The sequence below is a fragment of the Suncus etruscus genome, chromosome X, assembly GCF_024139225.1.
Source record: "Suncus etruscus isolate mSunEtr1 chromosome X, mSunEtr1.pri.cur, whole genome shotgun sequence".
In the NCBI taxonomy this organism is placed as follows: Eukaryota; Metazoa; Chordata; class Mammalia; order Eulipotyphla; family Soricidae; genus Suncus; species Suncus etruscus.
The window spans coordinates 16,062,092-16,076,574 of NC_064868.1; the positions used below are offsets into that span (position 1 = coordinate 16,062,092).

Here is a 14,483-nt window from a genome sequence, read left to right on the forward strand (position 1 = left end):
AAAAGCAACTATCCAGTGGGCTTTTATATCTCAAAAGAAGTTCCTGGAAGTCAGGGGGACACTCTTGTTTAAACTTTTACCTAGGTTCACCTTATATCTCCACCTTTTCTGTTTTAAACAAAACAAAAACATGAGAAAAGTTACAAAAGATTTGTTCTACTTTTCTCCTCCAGAGGCTGGAACCCCAGATCAGAAGGAAGGTACACATTGGTCAGGGGCTGTGAATGGAGCCTGACTCCCTGCCTGTTGCACTTTCTCGTAGCTTCCAAAGCATACTGAGCTTAAGAGCCAATGTGCCCACTTAGTGGCACAGTATTGAGCATAAGGTAGGTTTAAATGAGATGGTGTGGTTATTAGCAAACCAATGTACCAGGCAAAGCTTGGGATGCAGAGATGACCTAGAAGTGTCCATGGTCAGCAGGAAGGCACTGCCCTATGGTGGTGCCCATCATTCACAGGAGGGGCCCTGTCCCTTTGCCCCACTGTCCCCACCTTCAGAGATCTTTTCCAAGGAAACCATCCTTCAGGAAACCAGCAGAGGGTGCTTTATGGAAATAACTGCAACAGTGGCTTCTCAGCACCCCCTATGTCCCACTCCAGCGGAGGGTGATGAAGGAAAGACTTTGCCACAGCCTGGGTTCAGAGGAGAAAATAATGACTCCAGTTTCCTAGTGCATCAGCATATTGTTGTAACAGGCCATGGGGGATGCGCCACACAAAATGAGATGCACTCCCCAGAAAGGAGAGATGTGTGGGGAGCGAGGTACTAAAATCTAAAATGTCTTTGTGGTGCAGTATTTGGCCTCAACTAAATATTTTGCTTCTTCGAAGGTTCCCTTTCTTTTTGCTTGGGCACGTGCGTGTGTCACACCCAGCGGTGCTCAGGGTTTACTCATGCCTGAGCTCGGGCTCTGCTCCTAGTGGACGGCAGGGAACCAACTGGTACAGGGGTCTGAATGGGGTCAGCTGAGTTCAAGGCAAATGCTTAAAACCCTAGAGTATCTCCCGTCTATGGTCCTTACTTTTTTTTTGTTTTGTTTTGGAGCCACACCTGATGGCAGTCAGGGGTTATTGCTGGCTCTGTACTCAGAAATCACTTCTGGCAGGCTTGGGAGACCATATGGGATGCTGGAGCTTGAACCTGGGTCGGCTGCTTACAAGGCAAGCACTCTACATGCTATGCTATGCTATGACTCTGGCCCTAGACTTTATTTTTGTTTTGTTCTGAGGGCAAACAGTGATGCTCAGGGGTAATTAATTCCCAGACTCAGTTCCCTTGTCTGCTTAGTTCTTCTTTCACAGCTGCTATGAATTCTCAATGATCAGCCGCAGAAGTAAAAGTCGGCTGAAAACCCCAAAAAGAATGGCCAGAACAAATCTGAGGCTATAACGAAACTGATGAGAACAGAATAGTCTTGAACCGACTCCCGGAATGTTCTGGTAGAAGCCAGAAACAGTAGCAGGTCTGCAAGGTCTCTGTCTAGTGTTTCCTTGCAACAGGCTGTCAGCTGTTGACAGAGTCATCACGTGGTAGGTGGTTTTTCCCCAGCAAGTACAAGGGGCCCCGTATGAACAAGGGCAGAGTACCTGCCTACGGCTCAATTTCACTTTCTGACTAAGCCATTTACTTATTTACTTATTTTGGTTTGGGAGGCAAACCCAGTGGTGCTCAGGGGCTACTCCTGGCTCTGCATTCAGGAATCACTCCCGCTGGAGCATGGGGACCTTATAGGATGCTGGGATTGAACACAGGCTGGCTATGTGCAAGGCAAGAGCCCTCCCCACTGTGCTATCACTCCAGCCTTCTGGTTGTGCCATTCTGTCTTCCATAATCCCTTAGCCTACAGATCCTAATGCCTTGAAAACACATGTCCACAGCAATTACTATCCTCAGTAGTTCAAAAGACTTCAGTGGCTGGGGAATGAACAGCTAACCGTAGAGGGCCTCTCCACCAGTACTTTTGTAAAGTTTTATAATGCCCGATGAATTCCTCTTTCAAAGATTTTTCAAAACCTGCTAGCAATGCACTTTATTTTAAAATAGGCCAATATTTTGGAAATGCAGACGATTCAGGTGGTTAAGATTTTGAACAGTTCACACAAAATTGTAACAAATTTTTACCTGGGTAATCACACCAGCCTGCTAACTTCCTAGCCCGGGCAGTCAGGGGACAAACAAAAGGGTTCATGTTATCCACATTGCAAACGCACATCTGAATCACTTGGAAAATGATAGGTTGCATCTGTTACTGCAAAAAAAAATGAAGAATAAAGAGGGCCCTGGCAGGAATGGCAAAGAGAGCTTGGTTCTCTGGCTGTGGGCCTGGTACGGCATCACCACACATATATGACATTGGTTCTAATGCAAAATTCATAAAAATTTCAGAGTGAGAGAGACGGACTTGCTGCCAACTTTGTCCCCCTGGGAAAGAGTCTCCTCATAAATTCCAACACCCACCAAACTCTTAAAGGTGTCTTAAGGCAGGCAGTTGCCTGTGTCCTGGCACCCTACTTTCCTGAGACACATCTGGAACATGCCTGGAAGCCAAGCCTCTGGCAGAAAGGGCAGGGTATAAAAGTGGGCTCACACAACAGGTACCTGGATTTGTTAGGGCCGAATTATGTGGCAGAATGGGTACTCAGTAAAACTATTGAGCAAGCTGAAATCATATATTCCAGTGCATGTGCATGAGCAAGTCAAGGGCTTGGCTAAAACCACACCAGTGGAGTCTCCTGCATTTTTTACTGGGGAGTCAATACTATATTGGAGGGACATTCAAAAGACGGGCAACTTTTTACTTTTGTTTTGGGCTAAAGCCAGAGATGACTCCTGACAGGCTCAAAAGATCATATTAGGTGCTGGAAATTAAACCCAAGTTGGCCACATGGAAGACAGGTGCAAGATCTGGTGTACTATCACTCGTCTAGACTGGTAACTTTTTTTAAAGCATTAACTACTTAGAATAATAGAATGAACAGCTGGAGCTACATCATATGAACTGGGCCAAGGAGAGCACCCACCAGGCAGGAGAGCAAACTTTGCATGCAGGAGACCTGGACCTGAACCCTGGTCCTGCATGTTCTGCACCCCCAAGCACCAAGCTGTGAGTAAACCTGATGTGGCCCAAAACAAACAAAAAACTGACCAGGCCAAATCTCATCAGCTTTCCAGGTACGCCTCTCAAATGCTCTAGAGGAAACAAAGAAAAATAGCTCTCTTCTCCAAGTTTCTTTTTGGAGGTGGTTCAAACTTGGCTAGATGAAAAATGCAGGCAATACTGCGAGGTAACACCTTGGACTGATTCCATCCACTTAGTTAAGTGGAAAGGAAACTTGAAATTATTGGCTATCAACTTGCAGGTGAGAATGGACCTCAGGGGAACATGGGCTACAATCTCCATCACTCAGTGGGCACTAAGATGGGATTACTCTTTTGGTGTTCACATTACATTGTGAGTGCGATACAATTTGGGGAGACTTTAATAGAGCACTCAGCACACACAAAGAGTCGCTGAGGCTTTCCCAACGTTAAGAAAACACGGGTTAAGAAGTCCATCGCCACCATGCCACCTTCATCCTGTCCCACACGGCAGAAAGTGAGTCGAAAGCAGGCCGAACATCCAGGATGGTGAATTGATAGTCCTCATTGACATGTCCACCATCATAGTAGTCAATGATGTATCTGACTTCTGTCCCACAGCGGTTGACAATCCAATCATGCCGGTCAAAAGGCAGCTCATACCTGGGGAATGGAAACACACTATTAAGTGCTCAGATGTGTGTGTGGGTAACTCCTGGCATCCACAATGAGAAAGATAGAGCAACAGAGACCAGGAACCCCCATTTCCGAGTCTGATGTCTAATTGGGACCTCCATCTCCCTTGGGAGAAAGGAAAGGAGGCACCAAAGTACTGTGATGTTTCTAGAATCTGATCAGGGAACAGCACTAGTGTCTCCAAAGGAGTGAGGACCCAGGAAAGATCTGAGGTGCTGGGCTGAGATTCTTTAAGAATGCAAGGTGGGCTGATGGTTCTGGCTCTGCAAAGTGAACAAGTTATTGTGGGAGGAAAGGAGAGGTTTAAGAGCAATGATGACAATGCCACTCCACCCTCCTATACTTAATTCCATAGGAACTGACCCATTGAATCCAATTCTGATGCCCAGACGATCAGAGTGGGAGAGAATGACTAAAGCCCCAGGGTGGTCAGGACAATAGTCCTGTGGTGAGGCTAAATCCTCCTGCCCAAGGGCGCTCACCCAGGCCCAAGGAACCCGAAGTCACAGCACTGCCACAAACACTCACCCCATCCAGGAGCGGATTCTTGCCCGCGGGGAATACATTTTGGCTTTCCCTCCAAACCGGATCAGTGATGGTCCACAAGGACACTCCCTGGAGCCATGCAAAGAAATACCAGTTATAAGGTGATGATTTTCCAGTACTAGGCATTTTTCCGTACACATTTCACAGAGTATCATGTTCAAAGGGAAAGGCCACTGGAAACACCTCAAAGCAACAGATCTGCTTGTTTAAAGTTTACTGTATTTCAGTAAATAAAGTTTACTGTATTTCAGTAAACTGTTTAAAGTTTACTGTATTTCAGGATCCATATTTGAATATACCCATAGTCAAGTATACTCATATTAAACGCCACCTCCTTCTTACCTTCCTTCCTCCTAATCAAACCTGCTCTTTCTGTATCTGTTGTGAAGATCTAGAACATTCTCAGGAAAAAAGAAGTGTTTAGCATGGGCCATCATGCTTTGTTTCTGCAGGCAGCAGCTGTGGTTGCTGCAGAAGAACATAAAAAAAACACTAGGGTGGTCTCTGGCCCAATGCAGGACAATGCTCCTAGTAGGAGGGGCTTAACACTTTTGGGGGGTCTGGGAATAATAAAATTCCCCCCTTATAAATTAATAATATTTATGGACCCCAAATTAGTTTCCCAAGTCCTATAGAACATTCTATTTTCTTCCTTCCTGAAAACCAGGGACAACTTAGAAGGGGGAAAGAGGTTCGCTGGTCCAAGTGTCACTGCACTAGTCCTGATGTTGAAATGACAAACACACAGGCTGCTTGGTAGCTAGCAAGGCCACTTACAGACTACACCTACAGACTCTTGGGGGTAGAGCAAGACCCTCTGAACCAGCCCAGAACTAGCCCCATCCCACACAGAAGAACACGACAAACGTTTAAGGCCATGGGTACAGGCAGCTGCTCTTATTGACTGAGGGGGAGCGGGGTTCCCGAGTGGGAGAAACCATGCAGAACAGGAGCCCTAGGGTCACTTTAGTGGCACCCCACTCCCCTCACTCTTTGGTGCCTCTTATGGCCATTGGGGGCCTCCAGTGAGGTAGGTTGGTCCAGGCAGTGAGGAAAAAACTTCCCTTGGCCACAGGCCACCTTTGCAAAAAGCCTAAATACATGTGTAGTAGAAGAAACACAGCAAATGCACGCTGGCAGGAGAGGTGAATGCCAACTACCCAGGAGGAGGCAGTTGGACAGTTGGACTCTCAGTGCAGGCAGCACTGTCTCCCTTTCTCTAAGGAACCCCTCAAACCTTCAGCCTCACTCTGACCACCTGCTGCAGAAGACCTAGAGTGCAACACAGCAAGGGCGGCAGGGGTATTGTGTGCCATGGCAGCTTCCTGGGCAATTCAAAAACTCTGGGGAAGGGGTTAGGGCAGAATCACTAGCTCCAGATCAAAGCCACCTCTGATCACTGAGTTGTTTTTGGTTTTAGGGACCACTCAGGGATCACCACTGAAGGAGTTCAGGAGACCATATGGAGTGCTGGGGATTGAACCCAGAGCAACTGTGTCTAAAATGCTGAATTTTGTGGCTGAGGTCACAGGAATGAAGAGAGCAAAGGGCACTTTTCCTTGTCCTGACCTTTCTGCACCGGAACCCCCCCCCCACACACACACTGGCATTCCCAATCAGATGGCAGCTCTGGGCCTCCTCTGTCACATAGCAATCATCCTGGACCACTAATTATGAGGTTCTTCAGTGTTTTTTTTTTTCGGGGGTGGGCTGGGGATTGGGATGAGCTACACCTGGCAGTGCTCAGAGGTTACTTTTGGCTCTGTGCTCAGGAATTATTCCTGGCAGGCTCAGAGGATCCTATAGGATACCTGGGATGGAACCTGGGCTGGCCTCCTTCAAGGCAAACACCCTCCCCACTGTGCAGTTAACTCTGGCCTCTACAAGGTTCCTTTTAGAATCACATACGGATCTGATGCCTTAACTCCTGAGCAAGACGGTCAAAGGGTGTTGAGCTCTCTAAGATACTTACGTGGCATGCAGGGCCTCCCACTTCAGAATCTCCTTCCATGCCTGCTCATTGTTCTGATTGTGGATTTTAATGATATTGTGCATATCTGCCTGGCTAATATCCTCATCCTTCCACCTCCACCTGGGAAAGAGCATTGAATACAAGTTCACGAATCTCACTGATTTGTGTCACAAGCTTAAGCCACATATTTTCTGAAGCCGCCAACCACCTTACACCTGTACCAAGAGATCCTCCTTCTCACCCCTGCCCCGTTTGGGGTCACAGCTGGTGATGCTCAAGGATTACTCCTGGCTCTGCACTCAGGAATCAGTCCTGGTGGGGGTAAGGGAGTCCTTTGGAGTATCAGGGATTTAAACCCAGGTTGGCCACATGCAAGGCAAGTGCCATGCCCATGGTGTTATCACTCTGACCTGGGAATGCTCAATTTTTAATGTGACGTATCTGCACCAAGAAATGGTACCCTGGTTGCTTCTCTTTATCCAGCAGTACCTTGTCTAAAAACTACTGCCAAATTGCTGAAGGGGGACATTTATGTGCCCCTTTCAAGCAGTCTTCAAGCAGATTGGCTGAGGGTTGCCAAGATCTCGGATCCATGTTACTTTGGGACAGTCCATAAGGAAGTTTGGGGTGAAATGAATGCTTACAGGGTTAGACTGAGAAAAGCTGACTGAACTGCCTGTCCACCAATGAGACAGACCCCCGAGAATAAAAAGGGAGAGCAAGAGGGATTCCTCCTGCTTGGCTGAATCCCAGGGACATTCCTGATTGGGGGGTGGGGGCAGAAGGAAAGCATGGCTCTTCCTGAGTATCGGAATGGGAACCTGACCATGGGCACTACCAGAGCTCCAGTCCCAGGCCTTGGACTTCTGAGTCTCTAATGACAGCCAATACCTTATATTTCAATCTGCTTTTGTTTTGGGGCCACTCCCGGCAGTGCTTAGGGCTTACTCCTGGTGGTTCTCAAGGGGAACATACAGGATGCCAGAGATCGAACCAAACCAGGGTCCGCCATTTACAAGGCAAATGCCCTCCCTATTTCCCTGTTGTACTATTGCTCTTGCCCCTTCTAACAAATTTCTTTACAAATATATGCCTATGTTAAAATACACAACTCCTCTTTGTTTCTCTGAAGAATCCCAAACAATGAACACTACATTTGTGTTCTACTAAGCTTCAGAAACAGATCATAATCAAATGTCCTTATATACTTTGTTTGGGTGGGGGGATAACATGTTCTTTTGGGGGGGGGCAGAGAGACAGCACAAGGATGAAGGTGCTTGTCTATCATGTTACTAGAATCCCAACACAGCACCTGATCCCCTGGGCATTGCCAGGTGTGACCCCAAGTTCCCCAAACCAAAAGATCATTCTCTTTTATCTATATCTGGTGATGCTGGTGCTAAGTCTGCATACATGGCCTTTTTGGTTGGCTCCCTGGCCTGGAAGAAGCCTCTGGAACCTTTCATAGATGGTTTCCTAAGCTAATGGGCAGGGACCACTCTCTATCTACTCACCCTTTCCTCAGCATTGCGTTCCAGAACATCTGCTCAGAAGGATACACCCACTTCTTCTCAGAATCAGCCCTGGGAATCGAAGACTCCTCTCTCGCTGTTGACAGAGAAAATGGCTGGTCTGGGGCTGGCATCTGATTGGGCGGCGGCATCTACAGAGAAAAGAGAGGGTCGGAGGGCTGCAGAGGAAGGACCTTCTGCCAACTACTTCCTGCCACCAGTACAGCATGGCTGGCTCAGTCTACCTGCTTAGCCCAGGGGACCCACAATTCAGGTCCCCACTAATTGAGCTGATCTGAGGAGTCAGGTAGCTTCACCTTGTTTTAGTTCTTGTAAACGTCGAATACACATTGTGCTTAAGTGTTTGGCCTCCATCACTTCAAAGAGTAAATAAAAACCAGGGGCCAAAGTAGTAGGGTGTCTGCCTTGTGCGTGGCCAACATGGGATGAACCCGGGACCGATCCCTGGCATTACACAGGGTCCTCCAAGGACCAGTGTGTGTAGCACAAAACACAATAAATCAGGGGTCTCAAGGCCCTCCATACAACATTTTGTGGCCCTACCCTAGAGGAATCTTTTTTTGTTTTGTTTTGTTTTAGTTGTTTGGGTCACACCCCCCAATATTCAAGGCTTACTACTGACTTTGCACTCAAGGATCACCCCGACTTTGCCTCCTGCGGCCACCAGGTAAATTGAGTTTGAGACCCCTGCAATAAATAAATAAATAAATAAACAAACAAACCATAGGGGAAAGAGGGATAGTACAGCAGGGAGGGTGTTTGCCTTGTATATGGCAGACCCAGGTTCCATCCCCACATGGTCCCCTAAGCCCTATCAGGAGTGTTCTCTGAGGATAGAAAATAGAGTAAATCTTGAGCAACACTGGGTATGACCCCCAAAACAAAAGTAAAAGTAAGGGTGGTGCAATAGCATAGCTGGTGGGCATTTGCCTTGCAGGCTCATCCTGCAGGTTCAATCCCCAGTATCCCAAATGGTCCCCTGAAACTGCCAGGAGTAACTCCTGAGCGCTGCCAGACATGGACCCCAAACCAAAAAATAATAACAAAAAGTAAAAATTAAACTTAATATGATGTGAGGCCTTTGGGCTGAACATTGTATATATCTATCTATATATATATATGTAATAAATATATATTATATATATGTATATATCAGAGCATTCTAGCATCTCTCAATACTGCTGTTCACCACGTCCCAGCCTTAAACTATTCTTTTTGATATACTGAACCCCCAACACCCTTTCCTTTCAGACTAATTACTGAGACGAAATGCCCTCAAATGGTGCCTGGTTCATTAATATTTCTCCTCCGGCAAATCCTGTGGCCCTTGAAAGTGGAAGCCTGAGTGTCTTGTCATCAAATTTGAGTGAAAAAAATCAATAACCTACATCAAATTTCACTCTAATCAATTGGCCCACCGTCACAAAATGTTGGTGGCACACTGGTGTCCATGCTGTCATTGCGGATTGCCCCTTACCAGCTGGCATCCAGCCATGCTGAAAGAAGCATTCCAATCTTTCAGGGTGCCTACCCTTTCCAAGAGCCCCAATACCATTGCTAAATTTAGCTGCACTCTGTGGAATGTCGCATAAACCAGCAAACTAGTAACATAACAGCAGCCCAAAGGGCTCAGCCTGTGGCTCTGGCACGAAACAATCCCTGTTCTTCCCTCAGTGTTCTCTGAAACCAGACTAGTACATTCCAGAATTTTCTAGGCTTTTCCACCATTAATGGGATTTTAGTGATGTAAACTCCACTTTGTCTTTGGAGTCCAGAAAAGCCTCGCTGTGTGAGAGGTTTCAAGAAGTGGGGCTGAACATGTATTACCAGGTTAGAAGGATCGAGATTCTCCTTATTCTCCACTCTGGCACCCGTCACGGGACACTCCACGTATTCATAGGCACGGTCCTGGTGGGCAGGCACAGAGCTGGTTGTGCACTGATTAGCTGTGTTAGATGACTCTGCCCTTGCTGGAGAAGCTGAAAGAAAACACGTAAGAAGTATCATACTAAAATCCAGATGCTGGGTCTTCAAATCTTGCCCCTGGCAAACTGCATTTCTTTTTTTTTTTTTTTTTTTTTTTTTTTTGGTTTTTGGTTTTTGGGCCACACCCGGTAACGCTCAGGGGTTACTCCTGGCTACGCGCTCAGAAGTCGCTCCTGGCTTGGGGGACCATATGGGACGCCGGGGGATCGAACCGCTGTCCGTCCTAGGCTAGCGCAGGCAAGGCAGGCACCTTACCTCTAGCGCCACCGCCCGGCCCCATGCATTTCTATTTGTTTGGTTTATTGTTTTGTTTTGAGGCCACACCTGGAGGTGCTCAGGGGCTACTCTTGGCTCTGCACTCAGAAATCGCTCCTGGCAGGCTCAGGGGTCCATATGGGATGCCAGGATTGAAATGGGTCCATCCTGGTTAGGCAGCATGCAAGGCAAATGCCCTACTGCTATGTTATCACTCCAGCCCCGCAAACTGCATTTCTGACCAGCCCCGCAGGCCTCTGGTGTTGAAAGATACCAATGATGCCAGCACACATTTCGATATCTGACAACCTGGTAGAAAGGGCTGAGTTTCCCTAGGAAACACAATTGCCCCGTTTTTCAGAGATTTCCCTACCTCAAAAAAAAAAAAAAACTAGCCAAAAAGAACACATACCAACAAAGAAACAAAAATATCCAAACTTTTCATCATTTGCAAGCCTGGGCCCTGGTTTCAGTGATGGGCAAAATAAAGTATCAGCCTGCAAGTGCATCTAGGAGCAGAGCTGGCACCTGGGCACATCTTCCATTGTGCTAGGTGAGTCTCTCTGACTTGTGACGAGCCAGTGCTGAGTGGGACACAGGAGAATCCATGTTCATTGCCAGTGTTCTAGGAGCCTATGACAGGCCCCCAGAGTTAAGTCTCCGAGCCCCTCTCTATGTGGTTTGCTTCAGGAATGAAACAAAGCACAAAAGACTACCACCTGGCAAAGATTCAAGTCTTTAGCGGTAAGGAGCAAGAGTTTACCAGGAAAAGCCCAACAGTGGGGCTGGAAAGAAGAGACAGTGGGTCTGCCACTTGCCTCAGAGAGATCTGTGAGCTTGGCTAAAAGGTGTGGCCCAAAAGCTGAAAGAGAAAAAAAGCCAAGAAAAGCCAAGACGAGAGATGCTTCCACCATGCAGGTACGATCCAGAGGCCTTCCAAGGGGGAGGGTCTGACCCTAGGAGTACCACAGCAAGGGTGGTCAAGGCCAAGGGCTGGATCCAGGGTGTTGATGAGAACATGCACAGGATGAAGAAGTTGGTTTGATACAGGAGAGGGGCCAGGTTATGGGGCAGCCAGGATCCAATGATCAGGACAGCCCTGGAAGGCAGTAGGCTGGAATCCTTGTCTCTGGCAGCAGTAGAAACCCCAAGAAGATTCACCCAGTGCCAGATGTCTTACATGCCAAAGGACCTTCTCCCTTCCCCGCAATTCCCTCTGCACTCTCCCCAGACCCCTATGCCCTGTGCTCCTGCACAGCTCTGCCACCTCGTTCTCTACCATCTGAAGTAACAACCCTATTCAAGTCACTGGAAGAAGTTGTGGAGCATCAAAATAAGCTGCTTATGCTTTTAACAAGCTACCAATTGGTAATAGCCCCTTCGATCATCTACAAATAACCATCTCTAAGTGCAAATCAGCAGAATGCTGATTGCTTCTGCTTCTGCTACCCCTACTCTCATCTCTCTGGGGACCTTCGGAAGTATGCCCACCTCATCCTCAATTCTTCCTATCTCAAGAATGTTTCCTTGGGCCGAAGCAGTGGCATGGAGCAGTAAAGCATCTGCCTTGCTGGTGCTAGCCTAGGACAGACCATGATTCGATCCCCCAGCATCCCATATAGTCCCCAAAGCCAGGAGCAATTTCTGAGTGCATAACCAGGAGTAACCCCTGAGTCACCTGGGTGTGACCCAAAAAAACAAACAGATAAAAAAAGAATATTTCCTTGTTCAAAGGCACAATGATTTGATAGGCGTGGCCATTTCCTAGCTAAGCGATTGGTAAATTTCAGTCCAGAAAATATAGAGGGAGTAAAGTTCCCATCAGGATTCTGGGGAGAAGGAAATTTCGGCTAGGGGAAGGATGTTGCCTGTTTTATGCGCTGCTGTTCTCTCCATGCCAACCCTGAGCTTAGCACAGAGTGGGCAGTGAGCAGAAGCTGGCTGAGTGGCTAAGGGATGGAGAAGCATCAGGTGAGGAAGGCTTACTCCACTCCACCTAGGTTCTTCCTCCCAGAAGCCTCAAGTCAGGTGGTTTTAGACCAAGATCTAAGAGATCATCTAAACCACATGTGGCTCAATTCCAAATGTAAACATTTACTTCTCTGCATGTCAAGAATGTAAAACAGAAATTCCAGAGGCCAGATACTATATATATACACTATATACTATATACAGCAGGTCATGCACTTGGCCTTGGATGCATTGGATCCAGGTTTGATACCCGGCAACCCACAGAAGACTCGAGTCCTCCAAGAGTGATCCCTGAGTGCAGAGCAGGGAGTAAGCACAGAACACAATCTGATGTTCTCCTCACCACAGAAAACCCCAGAAAATTCATCAGGTGTTGACTTATTTATATGGTTATAGGATAAAGTCAATTTGTTAAGGACAGAACAAGATCAGAGGTTTCCAAATGATCATGTAGTCTTCAAAAAAGTCACCCATCCTTGCTGGAAATCTACCTGCTGTACGTGAATAAAGAAAGTGGACTCCAATTATACCCATGGCTACCCCCCAACTAGTTGAAGAAGGGGTTTCCATTTTGGGAAACACTAATCTATACCAAGGTTTCTCAACTTTGGCACTTTTAACACTTGGGGCCAGATGATTCTTTGTGTCAAGGGCTCCTATATTTCATAGGATGTTCAGTAGAACTCTTGGTTTCCATTAGATGCATCTTTTCTCGGTTATGACAATCCCCCAAAATGTGTCTCTATTAGCCAATCGACCCCGATGGACAACCAATGTAGACACTATAGGTCAACTTTAGGGGGTGAGGACTCGTGTATGAAATAAAATCGTTACATCCTCATGTTGTAGCTCAATTAACCCAAAACAACCTAATGGTAGAGGGATTTATAGGCAAGACTCAGTGAAGTAACTTCTCCATAGACAGTATTGCCTTAACCGAGCCCACGCTCCTTACTAAGCACACACCATTTCTTTCTGAAAATACTGTTGCCATTCCTGTGTGTTTCTATGGGTAAATTACCTGTCATTTGCCCTTGATGCATTGGACATCCTGAAGGTGGGGCTGATAGCTGATGATCTGAAGCATTTGTGGTCTGAACAGCAACAGAAGGTGTGGAGGAAGATAAACCCATGGTTGGGATCCGAGTGTCCAAACCTGCCAGACAACAAGAGAGATTCCAGGATGCCAGAATCTGGGCTCCCTCTAACTTCTAGGGATGCCTAGCGGCAGTTGAGTCCCTTACGAGACATCAGTGTGGGAAGATTTGGGAAACTGATATGCAATCGACAGATTTCTTAGAGGGGCACGTTTCTAAAGGCAGGCAGATGGCGGGGGGGGGGGGCAGGGAAGCGAGGTCCCCAAGAAACCACTGCAGGCCGGGAGAAAGGGGGAAATCCCTAAGAGGTGGCCATCAAGATCGGATAGGCCACTGAGTGAGACCCGTGGCCATCAAGATCGGAGAGGCCACTGAGTGAGACTCGATCTTTGGCGCCGGGACTTACGAGGCATCATGCAAGGTCACCACGGACAGAAGGGACTCGAAGGAAGGCAAGGACGACGGAGGGCAAAGCGCGGTCCGAGTCTTCCTCGCACGATCTCCGCGGGTCCCACTCAACCCAGCCCCGCCAGCCGCCCTCACCCCACCGAGCTCAGCCATCCTGCCCTCCCGCACCGCACGCCTGCCCCTCGCTAGAACGAGCGGCCAGGCGCCACCTCTAATCAATCACCAACCCGCCACAGCCGCCTTCCCCGCGCCGGGTCACCTCAGTCGCCCGGGTCAACACTGTCACACTCACGCCCCGCTACTTCCGCCTTAGAGGGCGGGACTTCCTGGCGCACAGTGGGGCGGGCTCCGTGCGGAACGAAAGGGCCTTCCGTCCATCATGGAGCTATCCCCGCCCACTCTGGAGGTAACGTGCCGGCCAGGCCCCGGCTTTAGCTCCGCCCTAGCCCCGCCCCTACCGACCCGCACCGACCTGGGAGAGTTGACTCAGTTCCTGAGATTTCCAGACGGAGGCGCTGTGTTCCCTTTCGCGCACTTCCGGGGGGGGTCGTGCATTTGCTTTCCAGCTCTTCGTTGTTTTGTTTTGTTTCTTTTCATTTGGTCTTGAAACGCTTCCAGTCCCTTTTTTTTTTTTTTTTGGTTTTTGGTTTTTGGGCCACACCCGGCGGTGCTCAGGGGTTGCTCAGGGGTTACTCCTGGCTGTCTGCTCAGAAATAGCTCCTGGCAGGCACGGGGGACCATATGGGACGCCGGGATTCGAACCAACCACCTTTGGTCCTGGATCAGCTGTTTGCAAGGCAAACACCGCTGTGCTATCTCTCCGGGCCCCTCCAGTCCCTTTTCAACGGCAGCTAATTGAAGTTTCAGAAACCCAGAACTGGGTTCACTCAGAAGATGCCCCCATAGGAACTACTCCAGGTTCCAGCTGCCCAGGTCTCCTT

At 48.1% G+C, this 14,483-nt stretch overlaps 1 protein-coding gene across 3 annotated transcripts; it reads right to left on the reverse strand.

The window, feature by feature from the left end:
* Nucleotides 1–3,474: 3,474 nt before the first annotated feature.
* LOC125999114 (holocytochrome c-type synthase) lies at nucleotides 3,475–13,839 on the reverse strand. Of its 3 annotated transcripts, none has more exons than XM_049767104.1 (7): nucleotides 13,770–13,839; nucleotides 13,049–13,193; nucleotides 9,653–9,797; nucleotides 7,808–7,956; nucleotides 6,294–6,413; nucleotides 4,304–4,390; nucleotides 3,475–3,742 (listed from the first exon to the last, which is right to left on the reverse strand). In XM_049767104.1, exons 2-7 carry the CDS (start codon nucleotides 13,168–13,170, stop codon nucleotides 3,544–3,546), a joined length of 822 nt encoding a protein of 273 aa, XP_049623061.1. In that variant the 5' UTR covers nucleotides 13,171–13,193; nucleotides 13,770–13,839; the 3' UTR covers nucleotides 3,475–3,543. The 3 variants fall into 3 exon arrangements, with proteins under 3 accessions (XP_049623061.1, XP_049623060.1, XP_049623059.1); XM_049767103.1 differs by having other exon boundaries at nucleotides 9,653–9,795; nucleotides 13,059–13,193; nucleotides 13,541–13,833; XM_049767102.1 differs by having other exon boundaries at nucleotides 13,541–13,833.
* Nucleotides 13,840–14,483: the final 644 nt, after the last annotated feature.